Below are 21,851 nucleotides of genomic sequence, written 5' to 3' on the forward strand. Positions count from 1 at the left end.
GCCGTAACGACCTACAGACCTCCAAAATCGACATCCGGACACGCTCCTGGAGTCGTCTATATAAAAGTCAAACTACGGTCAATTCTTTCAACTTAAAGCTCCAACTTATGGACTATATGTCTCATTTCACTCCGAAACTCACCCGAAACCAAAACTAAACACCCTGCCAAATCACATAACCATAATACAACATAAAGGAGGTAATAAATAGGGGATCGGGACTAAACACTCAAAACGACTGGTCGGATCGTTATAGCAACTTCTTTATGTAAGGAGAAAAATCACTTCGAAAGATGAATTGTTGTAGTCAAGTTTTAATGCATCTCAGGCAAGACTACTGCATGTACTGTTGTTTGACACCTACAGTAATCTGGTAAATGTGCTAGAGAGACCATCACCCAAAAACCTGAGCAATCTAAGTAGCATGCAAAATGTAAATGTAAATTTCGCTTCAAAAGTAAGACGCCAAAGCATATATATAAACATGTTCTATGCAACCCCTCAAAGGCAAGATGAAAATGTGAAGTGCAAAATGTTTATAAAACTTGTCAGTTAATAGAAATTGTTCCCGAACAGGTACACTTCACCTCATATTGAAATCCAGTAGAATAAAACAATCCGAACAAGCAATACTAGATAAGACTCGATTGGAATAGTAAAAGCAAATCGTGGATTATATTGACTCAGATTGGAATAGTGAAAGAACTTCATTGATTAGATTGAGTACATGACCATAACATTGAAAGGGTTTCAATTGTTAGTCTAGAAAAGTGGATAAATTTCTAGAACCTAGTCTAAATAGATAATGACCAATGAAGTGTTTTTATTAGGGACTTTTCTCGTATATATACGAGATTTAAAATTTATTTATCTGGTTTTGTTTAAGTTATCATATTGAAGTAACAAAAGTTTTTTACAAAATATATACAAATCCAGTCAAAATCTACAATTTATCTACAACATATATACATATTTTTTGTATAGAATTCGGTCAAAAATTACAATTTACATATAATTTATATACTTATATACAATTATGTAAGTTGTTGATATTTTGTATACCTTTTCTACATTCGACATACAAAATATATATAATTTGTTCATATCTTCTTTTTCAAATTTCAATCTGAAATTACAACCAAAACCACCTCGAATTTTCACCAAATTGTCTCAAATTTGAGATATAAACTCCAACGAATATTCTCAATCATTTGCAACAACACCAAATCCAAACAAAAAATAATTTCATAAAATTCAATTTCCGAATTCAAAGATTTGAAACTTTTTAATGGCTGTCAATAGAGTTTTTAATGGATTAACATAGTTTTCAATTCAATCTACTCACTTCTAATTAATACTATTTTGTTTATTGATTCCAATAAGCTAAAAGAATTATAACTAAAATGATTATCTTCATCAGAGCTAATTTTTTTCTTATTTACTTCATTGTTTTCATAGGATCTGACGCAAGAACTTTGCTATGTACTATTCTTCTCTCTTTTTTTCACTTAACATTAGTATCATTTCTCCGGTTAATCCACATGAAGATATTAATATAAGAATAATGGTAGAGAATGAGAGAGAGAGAGAGAGAGAGAGAGAGAGAGAGAGAGAGAGAGAGAGAGAGAGAACGAAGAGGAAATTCCCTATTTAATTCCTAATATAATGAGATATTCATTAATACTAATTTGTATATAATTGGTAAATTATATATCAACTTGTAATTAAGTTAAAATCTAAACAATAAGGGTAAATAAGTTCTAATTTACTATATATAGGTAAAAATACCTTTTTATTACTCATGTGGCCTACACATTTTTTCTTCTAATAATATAAGATGACAATATAAGAAGATTATGATACACTATAAGCTTACTCAAAAGTGAACTAACATAGCATTTATAATAAATAAAGACTAAAAATTTAAAAGGGATAATAGCTGGTCCCCTCAAGTAAATTTTGATTTTTGGTCATGTGATATATGACACAACACATTTAACCTCCAAATAATTAAAATGTCTATTTTTAGTTTCTTCATGTAAGAAATATGCTTTAATTGAATTATTTTTATTATTATATTACAGTTAGATATGAAATAACAACATAAATTTAACATAATAATGGATAGTCAAGCGGTGGAATAATTAATAATTTTATAGTGAATTTATGAAAATTCACAAGTAAAGGATCAAAAGTGCACGTTACATTTAATTGAAGGCATGTGCTTTCAAATCAGAATTTACTAATAACGGAGATACCAAAAGTGCTTATTAACCAATTTAAAAAGTAAAATAATATACCCGTTATAAATAGAATTGTATTTAAGGTGAATGTCTTTATTTTAAAAATATTCTATGGTTTGTTATTTGATGACTAAGTCACTTTTTTCCTATAAATATATGGGTTCTATTCCATCGTAATTCATCCCAAATCAATAACAATTCTATCTCCCTACTTTTATCTACAATATTCTTCTTCTTTATTATTTTATTACACGTTATTAGCATGTGGGATTGAGCATAATGATTGTTAATAGTTCCATGATCCTCCCTCATGATTAAATTCTGGATTTAAGGTAAGTACTTTACTTTATTTTTCTATTTTAAATTCTTGAAATTCTATAATTTGATTTTAAATACCAGCAAAGACAATAATCTTTGATTATAACTCTAATATAGTTGTAAGAAATTATAACTACGTGAAGTGGTAAAATTGCTATGTCTTGTCATGATCAAATTCATGTATGATTATGAGCACAAGAAGTAGAAACATGTCCCTTTGAATTTGTTTCATTCGCATTCCCTTAAGAGAATGTGGTAGCAGTATGTGATAAGTCTAGAATAAGACAAAATTATCACCCTAAAGGTATCAATGAATGTGGACGTGGCAATAGACGAAATTATAATCGACATCATTGTGGTAATGAGAACAATAAGGATTCTCAAAATAATCATTCACTCTGTGAACGTAATGTTTATCATCGATTTGACATGAAATTTTGTAAAGCACATATAGATGATTATGGTCCATTCATGATGTAAATGTGACAACATGTGATTTATGAATATATATTCATTTTTTGAAGAATATGAACGTGCTAGTGATAGTGAATATACCACACTCACCTCTAGAAGGAGGTTTGAGATGAAATAAGAAAATAATTTTATTATTATGGCATGAATGATCATTGACCACATACCTATTGTGGTTATGCCAAAATATAATGGCAATGTGACTATTATAGGGCAAAAGTAATGGAAATAACATATCTTGCCTATAATGATTTTGACCATGACTATAATGATATAACTTTCTCCGTGAAAGAGATATTCACTATATAGATGATGATGAATATGTGGTAGTACGAAATAAGTTGAGAGCTCCGGAAGAGCCAATTATACTATTTTGGAGAGATGAAATTGATTATCACTAAGGTATTGTGTTGTAGTAAATCTCAAAGAAATTTATTGAGTTTCTAAAGTATTCGCGAAAGCGGTTGGTTATATTGAGACTATAAATAATGAGAAGACTTAATATCTTCTATTACTACAACTTGTAGCGGCGTAATATGTATGCGAAAAGCTACCCGCTTTATTCTTCAGTTTGTACTACACGCATAAAAGAATACCACAATAAAGTAGAAGTTTATTGATAATTGCACACGTCATGGTGTAAACCTGAAGTTTATCAATATTGATAATTTATCCAGTTGGCATAATTGATTTAGCCATGTTAATTTAAGTATGATGTGCAAAAATAAAAGAGAATTCACATGGGTAAATATTAAAGAATTAGAAAGTTTTTTACGAATTCCCTTATTTTGTTTGTTCTCATTAATTAATAGACCAACTAAAATTGGGATTGAATGTCATGAATGCTGGAAATATCAAAGGTGAATATCGGCTCATTCACCTTCCATGTATACCACATAAGATACATCTATAAGATGGTTACATGTGAGATTATTATTAACCCGCAACATAATGTTTTGCGAGGTAACTTGCCCGGTAATTTAATTTAGAACATAATTTTTAGATTTTTTATTCAAGGCAGTTCATCTTGATATGTTGGTTTGCATCACAGTTGGTTTAGCAAAATAGTTTATTGAGTGTATCCACTTAATAGCTAAACTATTACTTATGAGAATAAAGTTATCGATATCAATTTGATATACGTTATATACGAATATATATTACATCCTCCCCTCACAAGTAGTTCAGGGTCAGGAACTAAATAATTTCATCTTATTATTATTGATGTGCGGTGTATATTTTGATTAACACCATAACGCACAAAGATATGTTTTCAAAGTTGAGGAGGCAAGTTAGTTTTTCTAACATGAGGGGGAGAGATGATAAACATTTGAGAAAAAGTTATGTGGAATGAATTATCATTTCTACATCTAGATCCTCGAATAAGATAATATAAACTTGAAGTTCATAAAAAGATAATTCATATGCAATATATTGTAAAGCATGCCATACGCATTTGCTGACCTAGAGAAAGTAACTATATTCTCATTGCAAATGCTCCTATTAGAATAAGTCATAGAAGGACAAAGTCTATAGTACGCTCAAAGCGTATAGACCAATCGGTTTCAAATAAAATTCTTGATAAAGAAGATGTGCAAATGATCAAACTGATCATAATAAGGAGGCAAGTGATTTAGAAGATCACATGACATAATATTTCATAAAATTTCAGGAGAGGTTCTGGTACCTGAAAATATGAATGAAGAGATCTCTATGTTATGTCTTTATGAAAAAATATTGGAACCGATATAAAATGTTCGTCGGAGACATCTATGATAGCGCCAAGTACATATGAGAATCTTAAATCTGTTGAATACGGACACAAAAATATTGCAAAATGAAAGAGACAGAATTCGAATATAATATGTTTCATATGAAAGACATATAGTTTTGGACCTGCAGTTCAAATACTTGAAAGTACAAAGTCAATGGTGTGTGCAATAACTTTTATCTATCTTAGATGTGTAACACGACATGAAAACTTGATATACATCTAAAGTCTATTTAAATGGCTTATATGACAATCCCTGAGGGATTCAAATCGCTTAAAGCATATACAATCTTAAGTGCAATTTGTGCACATATGTATCTTGCTATAACTATAAGCATGATAACGTGATAGTGAAGATTTTCAAGGTGCAACATATTCATTGGAGTTAATATGGTTGATTTATTCATCAAATCTTTGCCTACGTCAACCTTCAAGAAGCTAGTGCACAAGATTGGAATGCGAAGTCCCAAGGATGTGAATTGATGCTCTCATTAGGGGGAGTTAATACGCGTTGTACTCTTTTTTCGTTGCAAGGTTTTGTCCCATTGAGTTTTCCTTGTAAGGTTTTTAACGAGGTAACCAAAAGGCGTATTTCTAAACACGTGTATTCTTTTTTCTTCTCTAGAAATTTTTTTCCACTCGATTTTATTTTAGTTAAGATTTTAACAAGACACATTATTTGTTGAATAGACATTCAAGGGGAGTGTTATAAATAGAATTGTATTTAAGGTGAATGTCTTTATTTTAGAGAGATTTTAGGGTTTGTTACTTGGTGACTAGTCACTTTTACCTAAAAATATAAGGGTTTAGTTCTATTATAATTTATCTCAAATCAATAAAAAATCTCTTTCTCTATTTTTCTCTGCAATATTCTAGTTCTTCTTTATTGTTATTACAATACCACAATAATTTAAACTATAATAATTCCCAAAAAATGCAACGACACCGTCCGCTATATAAACTCAGTCCGTCAATTCCACCATTTTAGAAGGGAAAAAGAAAGATAAAAGAGCGCGAAAACCCTAGAATCTGTAGCTCAGCCATGCCAATTCCACCGGAATCGCCTTCTGTACGTAACGAAGAAGCACCGGCGGAAGAACTTCAGAGCAATACTCATCACCCTCCTGCCCCAGCCGATGAGGTAATCCATGAAAATCCTATTCATCACTCAGAAATACATTGAATTATACATGTATATGGCTCCACTCGTTTTGCATTTGTACACAGAATAATAACAATTTCCGCTGATACTGTATATTAGACTTGCCTGTGCTTCGAAGTAATTAGGGTCCTATACGTCAATTTCAGTTCTCTTTTTTTTTCCCCGGCAAATTTACATTTGCTGGATTTTTTAGGAGCTAAATAAAGAAGAAGCTCGGAAATCAGATTAAATAAATGGGGAAAATAGATACTTCATAGATATTTTGGCTGGAAAGAGAGAAAAGGAGTTAACTGGCCAAGCAAGGAAATTGTTCTTATTGATTGTCACTTAATTATACATTTGTTTATATACAGAAAATGAATCAGATATGGATAGAATTACGTTTTTTCCCGTCAACTGATCTAACCAACTCTTAACAAACTTCTCTGCCCAAAGTTAAGTACCTCCACGTCAGCTTATGTTGTGGTTACTACAGTTAAACACCAAACAAGAGGGAGAGCGGCTTGATTGTATTGAAATAACCACAACAGAATTACAAAAAAAAAAGAAAAGGGCTATGCAACAACACTGAAAAACATAGAGAAAAGCCCGGGGGTGGGGGTGGGGGTGGGGTGAGAGGATACACCATACAGACAGAAAGTGGGGTGAGAAGAAATAGAATTCTGCAAATGACTCGGCCTAATTCTACTGCTGCTCTCAGTACTAGATATAATAAACCTCTATTCCTCTTCTACCAATCGTTACTCAACACCTGTCTTCCTTAGCCAGGTTTCCAAATGTAGTCAATCAACCTTTTGTTGGGATGTTTATGCCTTAAACCCTTCCTTAGCCCAATTGGTCCATCTGATGCATTGCTTGGCCCATCTGCGTGTTTGTTCTCCTTGGCTGGCCCAGGTCCATTCATAACAATACTCCCACTGAATTGAGAACCTTGTCCTCAAGGTTCTGAGATGTGACATACTCAAAATCAGTCAACTCGAGAGGGGTGATCTGCTGGTTAGGATTGCCAGTGCACTTCTTCAACATAGAAATGTGAAAGACGGGGTGAATTCTAGCCACCTCTGGGAGGTCCAATGTATATGCTACTTCGCCAATTTGTTTGAGTACCTTGAAGGGGCCAAAATACCTTCTTCCCAACTTGTGTGGGGACTGGGATCTTAAGGAGTGTTGACAATAGGGTTGTAGCTTGACATAAACCCAGTCGCCTATTTCTAAGTGTTTTTCAACTCTGCTCTTGTCTGCCATAATCTTCATCTTCAATTGCGCCTTCTGGAGGTTATGTTTGAGCAAGGCAAGAACTTCATCACGTCTCAGCATATATTGCTCAACCAGTTCATCCGTTGTGCTGCCCAGAAGGTAATGAGCTACGTTGGAGGCTCCCTCCCATATAAAGCTTGGAAATGTGTCATTCCTGCCGATGTCTGGAAGGCCGTATTGTACCAAAATTCTGCCCAAGGCAACACCCAAGTATGTGGATTGTCTGCAACGAAACAACGTAGGTACTGCTCGACACACTTGTTCAACGCTTCGTATTGTCCATCCGTCTGGGGATGGTAGGCAGTGCTCATTGCCAACGAAGTGCCCTGTAGCCTATTGAGCTATTTCCAGAAGGAGTGCAAGAAGCGAGGATCTCTATCAGTTATGATGGTTCGAGGAGGACCATATAGTTTGAGAATATGAATTACAAAAGCTTCAGCTACGGACTGAGCTGAAAATGTTACTGCTAGCGGAATGAAATGACCATACTTTGATAAACGATCCACAACAATCATAATCGTAGCCTTCCCTTTGGAACTTGGCAACCCAATGATAAAATCCATTGTGATGTCTTCAAATACCATTTCGGGTATAGGTAGGGGCTGTAGAAAGCCTGAGGGTAGAGTGCTACTACTTTTCATTTGTTGACAAACTTGGCAAGCTGCTACATAAGTCTTTACATCCCTTCTCATTTGTGGCCAAAAGAAATTCGACGACAATATGTGAAAAGTACGAGTTACCCCTGCATGTCCCCCAATCTCGGAGTCATGAAATTCATGGAGTAACTATTGCTTGAGGTGTGAATCACTGGAAATGACCAGTCGGCCTTTGAAAAACAACAGTCCATCACGCACCACGTAACTCGACTTATCATCGTGTCCTGAGGTAATACTCTCTTTAATTGCCACCAACTCCGGGCGAGTAGTATTGGCCACCCGTAACTCAGTTAGCCAGTCCAAATGTCTCGCTGAGATGGCCATCAGTTCACCATCTGGAGGTCGAGAGAGTGTATCCGCAGCTTGGTTATGCTTCCCTGGTTTATAAACAATCGAAAATTCATACCCCAGCAATTTTCCCAACCATTTCTGTTGTTCAGGTGTTTGAATGATCTGGTTAGTCAAATTCTTTAAAGATTGCTGATCGGTATAAATAGTGAACTTTCTGCCCAAGAGGTACTACCTCCATTTCGCCACTGCTTGAGTGATCGCATACATCTCTCGATGATAAGTAAAAGCTTTTTGCATACGCAGACACAACTTTTGACTATAAAAAGCTATTGGATGACCAAATTGGGACAAAATGGCGCTAATGGCCACTCCTGAAGCATTTGTTTCGACTTGAAAAAGCTCATTGAAATTAGACAAGGTGAGGACTGGCGTGGAACTTAATCGACCCTTCAGTGTTTCGAAGGTTGCTTGAGCTTTTACTGTCCATTTAAAAGCTTCTTTACGTAAGAGATCAGTCAAAGGGTTGGCCAAAGTTGCATAATGCCGAATGAAACGCCGATAATATCCTATGAGGCCTAGAAAGCTACGCACAACCTTAGTGGAATTGGGCGGAGGCCATTGCTGAATAGCTTGTATCTTGGAAGGGTCCACAACGAGCCCACTCGGGGTGATAACATGACCAAGATAATCAATTTGTTGTTGTCCAAACTGACACTTACTGCGCTTGGCCACTAATTGATTATCCACTAGCAGCTTGAGAATCTTGGCAAGGTGATCCAAGTGGGAGGGCCAACTTGGACTATAAACCAGTATATCGTCGAAGAAAACCAATACAAATTGGCGTAGGTATGGGCGAAATATGGCATTCATTGTCGCATGGAATGTAGACGGCGCATTGGATAAGCCGAATGGCATGACCAAAAACTCGTAGTGCCCGTCGTGAGTGCGAAATGCAGTTTTTGCGACATCTGCAGCCTTCACACGAATCTGGTGGTATCCCGACAATAAATCCAATTTAGAGAAAAATTATGCTCCATAGAGCTCATCAAATAGCTCATCAATGGTCGGAATTGGGAAGCGATCCCAGATTGTAATTGCAAAACGCCCTGTAATAGACACAAAATCGCCACGACCCATCTTTCTTGCGAACCAATAATACAGGAGAAGAATATGGGCTGGTACTAGGCTAGTGAACGTCAAGCCCTATAGATACCCCCATTTTCAGAAACATGTCATGGAACAACTTGTGACGGAGATGCTTAAGGATGGAATAATACAGCCTAGTACCAGTCCATATTCCTTTTTTTTTTTTTTTTCATTTAAAAAAAAAAGAATATGGGCTGGTACTAGGCTGTATTATTCCATACTTAAGCATCTACGTCACAAGTTGTTCCATGGCATGTTTCTGGAAATGGGGGTACCTATAGGGCTTGACGTTCGCTGCTGCCTGCGGGTTCAAATGAATAGAATGATCAGTTGGACGGGGATGAGGTAACCCGGCTGGCTTGTGGAACACCTGAGCAAATGAGTTCAACACTAGTTGTAAATCCGGGGTTGGAGGTTGATCACCAGAAGGGTTAACCATTAATAAACAGAAGCATGAAGCCACTGCGTCTGTGGTGGAAATACGCCGTAGTGACTGCAATTGAATTGGTTGTAAGGTCATCGAAGGCTCTCATACCCATTTCATACGTTGGTCACCATGGTCAAATTCGAAGATCCGTTTAGCATAATCAGTTAAAACATGACCTAATGTTGCCAACCACGACACTCCCAAGACAATGTCGGCCCCGTGAAAAGGAAGAACATATAAATCCAGATTAAGTTCGCGCCCATTGATGGCCAACGGAACTGCTTTCACCACTCCATCATAGCGGAGGCGCTGCCCACTCCTAACCATAACGGCGAAGGTCGGGACAGTAACCACTTCCAGATTGAGGAAGTTGACAACACGAGGTTGCACTAAATTGTGGTCACTTCCGTTATCCACCAAAACCTGAACTGGGGAACCCTTAATACAACAACAACAACAACAACAACGGCCCAGTATAATCCCACTTGTGGGGTCTGGGGAGGGTAATGTGTACGCAGACCTTACCCTTACCCTGAAGTAGAGAGGTTGTTTCCGATAGACCCTCGACTCTCTCTCTCCAAGAACTCCCCACTTTGCTCTTGGGGTGACTCGAACTCACAATCTCTTGGTTGGAAGTGGAGGGTGTTCACCACTATAGCAACCCTTAATATGCCCTTTAAAGCGGAGAGTAGTAGAAGAGTGACCACCAACCAACGCATGGTATGAGATAGTGGACAGGGGTTGATCATTAACAAAAGGGCTATCCTCTAGGATAAAATCAGAAGGGGAAAATTGGTCAGGGATGGAGTAGTCGTTTGTGGAGTCGTCGACGAGAAGTAGCAATTGGGGAAGTGCTTTGCATTTGTGGTTGGGAGTATACTTCTCATCACAGTGGTAACACAACCCTTTCTCCCGTCGTTGTAATTCCGCCGCTGAGAGGCGCTTAAAGGGAATTTTAGACTGGGGCGGCAATATGGGTGTAGTGAGGGGAGAATGCCTTGTAGTGGAACTCGGGTTTGGTAATAGAGGTTGGGTCCGGGCAAAGGCTGGTTTTATTGGGCTTGTTTGAGGCCCAAGTTTCTGCTCATACAAACGGGCTAACCACATAGCATCGTCAAGCGTTTTGCGCTCACGAGCTAAGACTTCCGATTGGATATCTGCACGCAAGCCAGACGTGTATGTACCAACGTAAACCTCCTCCGGAATGGCCACCGACTCCGTGGCCTCAGATTCAAAACGAACATGGTATTCCGACACCGTGGATGTCTGAACAAGCTTAGACAAACGGCCCTCAGGAAGTAATAAGGACTTATTGCGGAAACGACGACGCAACGTCTCCGCAAAGTGTGGCCAGTCAATTAGTTGGTGATTGCGAAAGAGTCAACGACACCAATCGAGTGCTTCTCCTTCCGGGTAAAAGGAAGCAATAGACAACTGATGAGTTGGGAGGATCGAATAAAAATCGAAATAGCGCTCTACCTGAAAAATCCACGCCTTCGGTTTTTCACCATTGAATCGAAATAATTCACTGTTGCCGGCTTATGACGCAGAGTCACCGGACCTCCGGCAGCCGAATTTTGTGACAGAATCACTTCACCAGGACGAGTGCGTGATGTCTATGCTGCAGAACCAGAAATGTGAGCACTTATAGTAGCTACTTGGGATAGAATTTCCTGCATGACTTTGCTCTGGTCATTGAAGGCAAAGCTGAGGTCGGAGACCCACTGAAAGAGACCTGTTTGAGATTCCTCGAGCTGCTTGAGTCGAGCGTCCTCCATGGTGGACAAGAATGAAAGCACCAATGTTGTGGTTACTACAGTTAAACACCAAATAAGAGAGAGAGCAGCTTGATTGTATTGAAATATCCACAACGGAATTACAAAAAAAAAAAAAAAAAAAAAAAAAGGGCTACGCAACAACACTTAAAAACATAGAGAAAAGCCAGAAGGGGGGGGGGTTAGAGGATACATACAGAGAGTGGGGTGAGAAGAAACAAAATTCTGCAAATGACTCAGCCTAATTCTACTGCTGCTCTCAGTACTAGATATAATAAACCTCTATTCCTCTTCTACCAATCGTTACTCAACACCTGTCTTCCTTAGCCAGGTTTCCAAATGTCGTCAATCAACCTTTTGTTGGGATGTTTCTGCCTTAAACCCTTCCTTAGCCCAATTGGTCCATCTGATGCATTGCTTGGTCCATCTGCGTGTTTGTTCTCCTTGGCTGGCCCAGGTTCATTCATAACAGCTTAACTAACACCTCTTCAGCTCTGATCCAGCTCATTATTCATCTCGCATCATAGTACCTTCGTCCCATTTCATATGACAGCGCCTGACTGAAACAAAGTTTAATATTTTAATTTGATTTATATATTATATTAGTGATAATGGAAGAAAAATATTACAATAATAGTTGAAAAGTCAGTTCAAAAGATCAAAGTTTTAAAATTTTGACTTTTTGATGTGAAAGTTGCATAGATATCGAATTGCGTCGAACATTTGAGACTTCCCAAAGTGGAAAGAGTGTCTAAAATCGAGACGTATGTCTTTGAATAAGAGAGTTCAACTCACCAATATATTTTTTTAATCAGAAAGGCCAAACACATACGCGGGCACCGAAACTTGTCCGAATTTTTCATTTAGACACTTGAACTCGGGCTAGTACCTATTGAACACCTAAAGTCCTCCAAAAGTGTTTTAATTAAACACATTTTGCTGAGATAGCCGAAAAATAAAGTGCATGCATTTCAAATGCGGTTGACCTGGCAAAACAAAACAAAGAGACAGCTCTCCCGACATTTCCTTTCAATTCTTCCAGTAACTTTTCCTTAATATTTACATGAGCTTTTGCAGCTTAAAACATGAAAAATTAGTTGTTGTAGTGTCAAAACGGGATTCTTGAGCAGAAATTGGGAACTAGAATTGATATAGAGGAGATCCTTGATACAATCACCACTGACCGGGTGGAAACTCAATTAACAGAGAAAAAGCAATGCTTATAAAATCTATAAAGAGGATAGACAAATAAGGAAAACGTCTCTACTTTGGTGTCCTGAATTTCAAATAAGTTTCTGCTTGGCAAATGCAAATCTTTAAGTTTTTGTTACCTTAATCATCTCACCAACTCTCATAACAAATGCAAATTTCTGATTTCAGCACACATATCCACCAACCGATTTAGACACTGGTTTCCTATTATCAAATTTACAAGGAATAGCTGATTATGGTGATGTTAGAATTGGGTGGGATTGGAAAAACCAGATCTAAGGTTTTTTCAGAGTGTTCTTGGTGGTGGTGTTTTGGTGGAGAAGCAAGATGCGGGCTTGCTGCCGCCCGTGCTTCTGGCAAGGTAGGTCGTCCTTCAGGCAAAACCAGAGTAAAACAAAAACATGAAAAAAGAGAAACAGAAAAAAAAAAGATGAAAATGAATTTACTGCTTTTTGAGATACTAAACGCGCTTTAAGAGAGTGAGAAATACACACTTTGCCATGTCAGCAAAATGTGTCTAATTGGAACACTTTTGGAAGAGTTTTGGTGTTTAATAGGTACTAGCCCGAGTTTAAGTGTCTAAACAAAAAATTCGGACAAGTTAAGGTGCCCGCGCATGCATTTGGCCAACCAGAAAGTTTAATTCACCAACATTGACCTACTAACCTATTTTGACTTAAATTACCTTGATGATCTGATTGGAACTTTTGAATCATAATGCTAATAAAATTTTCAAACTAGATTGACAAGAATCTTAATGGTAGTGTAATATATATATGCAAAGTATGGCCTTTTCTATACATTATTGGAATGCAAGAATATCTGGTAGGTGGTAGGAAGTTCTCCAAGACAGGCACCAAGTGTAATCCAAGAAATTTTGGAACTTTTCTTACTCAGCTTAACATTGATAAGTTGAGGGTTGACTATAATTGCATGTGTGGGCTTCTTCGACGCTGAAACTAGAGAGGCTTCGCACATCAATGCTAGAAGATTGAATTTCGAATTTTTGTCTGCAGGTCTTGTTTTTTCTTTATATTATGGTGGAGATTATGAACGTGTTACTTCTTGCTCAAAAGTTTGACACATAACTCTCGTGTTTGTGTTAGCATTCTTTTCCCAATTTTGGGTTCCTGTCATAAGGTGTTATGTTCTGTTTTGCAGCTGTTTGATATAACAACCACAGTTGATCCTAGTTATATAATATCATTAATCCGGAAACTCCTCCCAGCAAATGTTAAGTGTGGAGAGATATCTCTTGGATATGATGCTCATGATGCCTCTACTGAAGGACCAAAGACTGAAAATTTTGTTGAACAATCAGTCAATGGCAAGTTATATTTCCAAAATAAGCATGAGGATGTAGCTGTAGGAAAAGAGGATTGGGAAGAATCTGGCTGCATTTTATGGGACCTAGCAGCTAGTAGAACTCACGCTGAATTCATGGTAATTGGAACTTCTGCTTGTCATGTTGTCTTTTTCTTTTTTGATCTTCCGTTGGCTGGAGGGAGAAGTGGGTTGTGATAACCCCTTCTTTCTGTTTTCGATAGTTACTCCAGACAGTAAAGCAGAAAGCTTTAATTAATGGTTGATAATTATGATAAGCTTTTTTATCCTTCCAATCGGGGCATTCCAAAGGCTTTGCAAAAGAGGCCTTCCTAATTCTTGGTTGAAGCTCTGCATTAAGAAGCATTCATTCTAAAGAGACTTAGGGCTAGGCTTAGCCCTGGAATTTTTATGTATCAATAATATTTTCAGGAAAAAAGTGGAGGTTTGTTGTCTCGATGCTGGCATCCAATTTTCCTTTTAGATGGTTTGTGTTAGGTGTACCATGCTGCGCATACAATAGAAAAAAAGCCTCCAAATTTAAGTATTCTGAAGGACCACATGACAGCTTTGGATGGAAACATTTTATTTGGAAGATCAAAGCAGTATTTACTTATCCAAAGAAGAAAAATATCAAGTACTATTAAGTGTACCTATTTGTGATTTTTCTAAAAATTAACTATTTGTGCTCATCCCCTTATTTTTCTCTATTTCGTATTTGGGACTCCTCTGTGTGTGTGTGTGTGGGGGGGGGGATTTGCTGTCATTAGTGGGTGGATGACTTCTCATCTGCTATGTTCACTGCTCGAGTTCCTGTCTCTTGAGATGATTAACTTTTATGTACAGGTTGAAAACTTTGCTCTTGAAGTGCTTTTGGCTACTCTCATGGTGTCAAAATCTGCACGGATTACTGTAAGTCTTACTTTATTCCTCTGCTGGATCCTTCTTTGTTTTGGATTTTTGCTTCATGATCTAGGTTATTCTGATCACTACATATAACTCAGTTTGAGAGATGGTGAAAATATATTTGATGTAGTCAATTCGTTTAAACAGGAAATTAGCCTTGGTATTATTGGGAACCTAGCTTGCCATGATGTTTCACGAAGAAAGATCACTTCTACAAATGGTCTGATTGGAACAGTATTGGAACAATTGTTTCTAGATGACGCACCATGTCTCTGTGAAGCATGCCGGTAACATATTCATCTATGACAGAATTTACTAACTGCTTCAGCCCCGATTGGTTTTTCTTTTGTTCTGTTTTGTTGGTTATACTAGTAATTTTACAGAGGGGTATACTTTACTCTACATTGTTTTGCTTTCTTTTTTTTTTTGGTGGGGAAGAGGGGGGGGGGGGGCAACACAAATGACAGTAATACTTATATTAGAGTGCTTTCGTAGAGAATAGCATTGTTATGCTTGTTGCCATTAACCTGGAAAGCACTGTTTTGTATAGTAATGCATGGAAGTCATTTTCCCTTAATTGCAACTGATAATATGTAGTTTTGGAATTCCTGTACGTTTGGCTTACAAAAATCATAGTTTTAGTACAGTAATGCATGGAAGTTATTTTTCTTTTCTGAGAAAAAGTGACGAGATGTATCATAGTTTCATATAGCCTTAGCTTTATCTTGATCAACTTCTTCTTATAGTTGTCATTGTTGCACAGGCTGATAACTTTATTTCTTCAAAGCGAAGAAAGTGCGTTTTTGGTGGAAGCACTGCAATCCGAACATATTTTATGTCGTGTTTTATGGATCATAGAGAACACTTTGAACCTCCAGCTTCTAGAGAAGGTAGCAATGATACTGACTTCAATTTTCCATGTAGCTTCTCCCTGTATTTGATCTAGCTTGCTCTGACTTTTTTGAATCTGGGGGTCTTGCGATTTTACAGTGTGGTGTATGTGCTCCTTATTCGATGAGTATATACCGCATTTATTTATCTCTGGCTTTCACCACTATATGGAATAGATGCCAGCGACAGACTTGTGAGCAGTAGAAAGGAATAATTATTTGGAATATAAATTGTATATGAAGAAGAAATATTGGCATTAAATTGTTGGGATTTACAGACACTAAATGGAAGTGGGGCAGGAGAAATATATAGTTGATAAAGGCTCTGAATGGCAACACCAAATTTCTATGGTAGACTCATTGATGTTCTGTAATATTCTGATAGGCTTACTGATGATCTGTAATTCTCTATCAACAGAATTGTCTATTTTTTAGTCATTCATCTACCTTTTCACGATTGTCATCTTAATCTTCAAGTGTGATATGTTCTGAGAATTACTACTGATCTCCTGGAAATCCCAAGACCTGAAATATAGTTTATATTCCAATTAATTGGCCCCTTGCAAATTTTTTATTTTTTATTTTCTGATAAACAAACCCTGACATGAATAATAGAGCTTCTACCCAGTTACTTCTATAGAAGTAGTTAAAGATTGATAATCTTTTTGTTATATGAAGAAGTATTTTATCTTTATGAGCGTAGTGACTTTCTGTTGAATCAAGTGCATTCAAGGATGGTAGCATGATGGTATCTGGAAAATTTGTTCTATGTATAGAGTCGATTGATGTTCCTAATGTATTAGTTTTGTTGAATACCATCTTTTACCCTTCTGAAATATTTTTATATTAGTATTTTATGATCTTTGTTTCATTCCCTTAGCTGTTATTGCTCAGCATTTGCATTATGTTTATGTGACGTAATATTCTCTTGTCCACAGAGCATTAGTCTTCTGTTAGCAATAGCAGAAAGTAAGCAAGATGTGGCTACGATACTGCTACCACCACTGATAAAGTTAGGCCTCCCACGAATTCTGGTTGATCTCCTATCTGTCGAGATAAGCAAGTTAATAGAAGAAAGATTACCTGAAAGGTATGTTCCTTAATAATCAAGGAGGCTATTTTAATTTATTCTAAATTCACTTTGATATGATTGCTAATTATTCCATCCATATTTTCAGGACTTTAGTCCTTGGCATATGATAGTTTTGTTTAATATATTTTTTTAAGGGAAAAGGGTCAAAAATACCCCTCTATTATGCGAAAAGTATCATTTATACCCTCCGTTATACTTTTGGTCCATCCTTACCCCTGACGTACATAAGTGGTGCAAAAATACCCCTCCTCTGTTAGGGCCCTCCACCATGGCCACCATCACGTGGACTAATATTTTGCTGAGGTGGACGCCACATGGCATGCCACGTCACCATCCCAACCCCACTTTACCCTCTCCCCCTACTTCTTCTTCTTCCACCACCATCTCCTCCCTCACCCAACCACCACTGCCACATTTTTCTTTTTCTCTTTTTGAATTCAAAAAGAAATCACAAAGACCACTACCTTATCCATAATTCCATTACTGCTGCCACATCTCCTTTCAAAATTGCCGCATCTCACATTAATTTTGAACCATTAAACTAGAACAAGATCCGACTATTACAAAAAGTTCCATATACTAACATATCATAATTGAATTCAAATTCTAAATAGTAAAAAGCTAAAACCTTTCATATCTGGCTATAGTCACAACCAAACCATGGATAAAAAGTAAAATCATAGTACCAGTGTACCCACGACTTCGGCATACTGAAAAACTATGAATCACAGGCAGAATGGAAAGTTAAATTCATCATAGAAAACAAGAAGAATTTCTGACACAAATTAGTATAAGTTGGCATGAAAAATCAAATGCCTCTAAGAATCTAGAAATTAGTAATCAACAAATCTTACTTTTTCATTTAAATATTTATTTTTGGGTGATGGTTGGGTGAAGGGGGAGATAATGGTGGAAGAAGAGAACGCGGAGGGAGGGATAAAATGGAGTTGGAATGGTGAGATGGCATAACACGTGGCGTCCACCTCAGCTAAATGTCAGTCCATGTGGGATGATGGTGGCCATGGTGGAGGGCCCTAACAGAGGAGGGGTATTTTTGCACCACTTCTGTAACGTCAGGGGTATGGGTGGACCAAAAGTATAATGGAGGGTATAAATGATCCTTTTCGGATAGTAGAGGGGTATTTTTAACCCTTTTCCCTTTTTTTAATAAGGAAAGGATTACTTTTCTTTAATATTTTTCCATGTTAAAGTTGACTCTTGCCAGGTGCAGTCAACAGACTTTCTACATTTTGGAGTTTTTCATTCCAAGGATTTCTCTGCCTAAGCCTTGGGAAATATATATTAGAAACAGATTGTAATTCATCATTTTGGTGGTCCCTCCCCCCACCAAAAAAAAAATGTTATTGTCATTCATGAGGCTTTCTTTTAAGTTATCATCTATTATGAACCAGTATGCTTGCAGTTAACTAATCAACTGATGTGATACACCAGGTACTCCTTTCTAGATTTGATTCTTCAGACAGTTGAAGCTCTTTCGGTCATGGATGAATATTCACAAGAAATTTGTTCAAACAAGGGACTCTTCCAGCTGCTTACTCAATTGATCAAGCTTCCAGATAAAGCTGATGTATGTTGGAGCTAGCAGAGCTTTTATCCTTACGTATGGTTAATTGAGCTAAAGATCAAGGAAAGCACAAGTCTATTTTAATTAAATACAGGAAATTTCTCTGTAGTTCTGAGTGGTCCTAACTCCTAATCTTGCATTTTTTACCCTTGTTATGTATCCATCAAACAACTTGAGAGAAAAAATGTGGAAGTAAAAGGATAGGCGGTGAAAAAATATTACTGCAATATATGAGTTCTTATGCAGCGGCTATTTTCTGATGTATCCATTGCCTGCAGTTTGCCAACTCTTGCATTTCTGCTTCAGTTTTGACAGCAAATATTCTGACTGATGCAGCTGATCTAGCTTTAGAGATATCACAAGGTAGAGTTCATAATTACACCAATATATGCTATGCCTAAGTTCCTTCATGTGTGGCCTTAGTTTATGCTAACTTATCGAATCAGTAATGACACTTGGATCATTTCAGACCTGCTGTTCTTACAGGGTCTACTTGATGTATTTCCTTTTGCTTCTGATGATATAGAAGCACGAAGTGCAGTTTGGAGCATTCTTGCAAGGTTACTGATTCAAATTCAAAAAACTGAGATGAGTCCTTCAAATCTGCATCAGTATGTCTCAGTTCTCACAAGCAAATCTGAGGTGGTTGAGGATGAACTTCTTAATTATGATGTTGATGATACCAGTGAAGACCATGAAAGATCCGCCAAATTAACGGCAAGAAGCTTTGCTGTATCCTTCTTGATATATATTCAGAACTCTCTCTTTTTTGGATAAAAAGGATTTTCCTAGGAAGAACACTGCCCAGTGAGATTCTGACCGGATCTTCACTGGGTAATCCACATTTCTTTTTCTAAACTGATGTTACCTTCTGATAGTATTGAAACGGAATGGAACTTAGTAGAGCGGAATGAATAGAGGATGTGTATAGCCGAAATCAACTGGTCTGGGATTGGGACATAGTTAATTGATTGCTTGATCGTTGCAAATTCTCTGGTTTCTTTAATTTAAACGTAGCTTAATGGAATTGTTGAACTTTTAAGTCGATGGAGAACCCTTGAGGGCCAAGTGAAGGGAAATCTCTCTATGGAGGGATGCTATGTGAATGAAGGAGATGTTGATAAGATGTTGCATTACTGTTACAAATGTACCAAGTGAGTTCTTTTCTGCTTTTTATCAGGTTACCATCCTATATTAATTTATTAATTGAGACATGCTTGAGATTTCTTATTCCTGTTTGGCGATTCCTACATGGCAACTTGATTGTATTCCGTTATCATCTCCATCTATTTCTTACGACATTCAGAATTTTTTTTTCTTTCTCGTTCCGCATTTGATAGTTTACTACATCACGAAAGAAAAAGAATATTATTTAGGTTACTAGACAATCTCCATTTCAATGTAAAATTGTAAATGACATACCCTGATCCCACAGTTCTAGTGCAGGAGAGCTCATGAATAAACCAACTATTTACAAGCCTTAACATGATGAGGGAAGACACCATGCTCATCCAGCATTTATCTGTGCTGTCTCGGGGTCATACAGAAAAACAAATCACCTCACATCAGGATATCCATCTGAAAGGATCCACGGAGAATGCGGTTTTGACTGATGTTGTTAGATGGGATACAAGTGTGGGCTTGGTTTAGAAACTTTGAGAAGTTTTTCTTCTTCACTCGTAATTCATGGTGCTGATTGAATTGGATTAACCTTTCTTGCAGCTTGGTGTTTAGGGTTTGTGGCTGCTAGCTGTTTGGGAGTTATCACTGATGGCTACAGGTAGTTTAAGTAGCTTGAAAAAGTTTTCATTACGATGGTCCCATCTGGAGGCTATCGGCATTCCGTTCAACAAATCTTGTAGGAGAATATCAGAGCGCTGTGCAGCTTGCCTAATTTTCTGTTATGTTGATCATTCAGATGCTTGACTTTGTCATGATTAATGGCTTTGTGTCAACACCATTGACGAGGTTGCATCTGTGATCGTGATGAAATTGAGCAGGACACTACTGGTGGACGTTCTCACAACCCAACTTTGTTGTCTGGGTTCAGCATTCTTCTTCTGTTATCTTTTCTGTTACTTGTTATATCATACACAGACTTTAGAACCTGTTTCTCTAGTCTTCTATGAGAAGAAAATGATCTCACACTTGCTTTGTTTATACCTGACAGATTTTTTGGACTTGTAGGTGTACTGTGGAAAGAACAAGCTTTGTTCTGCGAATAAATTTTCCTTAGATTTTATTTATTGCTTGTCATGACATGATTTTAACCCTAAGATTGCCATAAGATTAGGATTTTAGGGGGGGGGGGGGGAAGGAATGAGGGACTGATTACACTATCATGGACAGTGAATATTCAAAATGATTTTGGTTTGTCTTTCCAACAGTTCGAAACTCCTATCCTCAGTGGATCCACTGATACGATTCCCTTTACCTTGTTGTCCAGTCCAGGCTTGCAGAATTTTGGTTGTCCCAAGCAGTTAGATTGAGCAAAGGCACGAGGAGACAATTTTCTCGTTGGTAGTGGGATTTTTTTTTTTTTTTTTTCTTTTTCCGTAGAATATAAACCTTGTTTTCATCTGGTCTTATCTGAAAGAAAAGTTATGTTAAACCTCGTTTGATATTTTGAACTTGGAGAGGGTATATGAGAAGAATGAATTTTGTTCGGTGAAAGAAACTTTGGTACGGTACTCAAGTAATTACAAATTGCTCAATTTGATCAGGTTCATCGAATCTTGCTAAAGCTTTAGGTTTAGGGCCAATATTTTTGTTTTCGCCTTGAATCCAAGCAAGTCAAGTTCTTGCCTGTCAATCTCGTGATTGGAACAAGATTGGTAGAAAAACAAAACAAGTCTACTCTGCATCATAAGCATATAAGTATTTCTTCCGTGTTTACGTTTAAAGTGATAGTCAAACTCCTAATTACTGCTCTACCTTTGTAATCAGCAGAAAACAGCTTAACTTTTCACGAGTAAAGCCCCAGCAGATGTTTACTGAAGTGTTAGGTCAGTGTAATTCAAGACAGAAATTTGGCGAAGAACTTGCAACACTGGATCTGTGCTCATTACACAGCTCAGACCTAATCAATTTTTGAATGAGAGAAGCTAGGAATATATTACTAGTAGATTACAAAAGTCAGAAATGCTACCCTGACTGCCACTAGCATAGCTACCTTACTGATTCCACACTTCATATGCCCTGATTCCTTCCTGAGGTTGTCTTAAGTCGTTTGTTTAAGTGTTCTGTAAAACTAATAACAACGCTAGTGCACTCATTTCTTCTCCTATATTTTGTAAACTCTTTTATCTGACTCTTACTTTGTTCT

At 37.2% G+C, this 21,851-nt stretch overlaps 1 protein-coding gene across 15 annotated transcripts; it reads left to right on the forward strand.

Annotated features, from left to right (window-relative positions):
* Window positions 1-5,779: 5,779 nt before the first annotated feature.
* On the forward strand, window positions 5,780-21,826 carry LOC104090485 (uncharacterized). 15 transcript variants are annotated; one of them, XR_011408734.1, is made up of 13 exons: window positions 5,781-5,944; window positions 13,891-14,172; window positions 14,899-14,964; window positions 15,106-15,245; window positions 15,722-15,848; window positions 16,787-16,938; window positions 18,394-18,529; window positions 18,805-18,889; window positions 18,996-19,258; window positions 19,544-19,680; window positions 19,962-20,159; window positions 20,249-20,306; window positions 20,973-21,254. XR_011408734.1 is itself a non-coding variant. In XM_070177555.1 (12 exons), the coding sequence occupies exons 1-11, from the start codon at window positions 5,846-5,848 to the stop codon at window positions 21,013-21,015; spliced, it is 1,530 nt and encodes a 509-aa protein (XP_070033656.1). In that variant the 5' UTR covers window positions 5,780-5,845; the 3' UTR covers window positions 21,016-21,046; window positions 21,476-21,826. The 15 variants fall into 15 exon arrangements, 10 of the variants coding, with proteins under 10 accessions (XP_070033656.1, XP_070033655.1, XP_070033661.1 ...); XR_011408733.1 differs by lacking the exon at window positions 20,973-21,254 and adding an exon at window positions 20,445-20,768; XM_070177555.1 differs by lacking the exons at window positions 19,962-20,159; window positions 20,249-20,306 and adding an exon at window positions 21,476-21,826 and having other exon boundaries at window positions 5,780-5,944; window positions 20,973-21,046.
* The last annotated feature ends 25 nt before the right edge of the window (window positions 21,827-21,851 follow it).

The sequence above is a fragment of the Nicotiana tomentosiformis genome, chromosome 6 (assembly GCF_000390325.3).
Source record: "Nicotiana tomentosiformis chromosome 6, ASM39032v3, whole genome shotgun sequence".
In the NCBI taxonomy this organism is placed as follows: domain Eukaryota; kingdom Viridiplantae; phylum Streptophyta; class Magnoliopsida; order Solanales; family Solanaceae; genus Nicotiana; species Nicotiana tomentosiformis.

Bases quoted from the DNA above. Each gene is read 5' to 3' on its own strand.
- LOC104090485 (XM_070177552.1), top strand. From the start codon at position 5,846: ATGCCAATTCCACCGGAATCGCCTTCTGTACGTAACGAAGAAGCACCG. The intron at 14,173-14,898 runs GTAATTGGAACT...TTTTATGTACAG, and splicing joins GAACTCACGCTGAATTCATG to GTTGAAAACTTTGCTCTTGA. The intron at 14,965-15,105 runs GTAAGTCTTACT...TCGTTTAAACAG, and splicing joins CAAAATCTGCACGGATTACT to GAAATTAGCCTTGGTATTAT.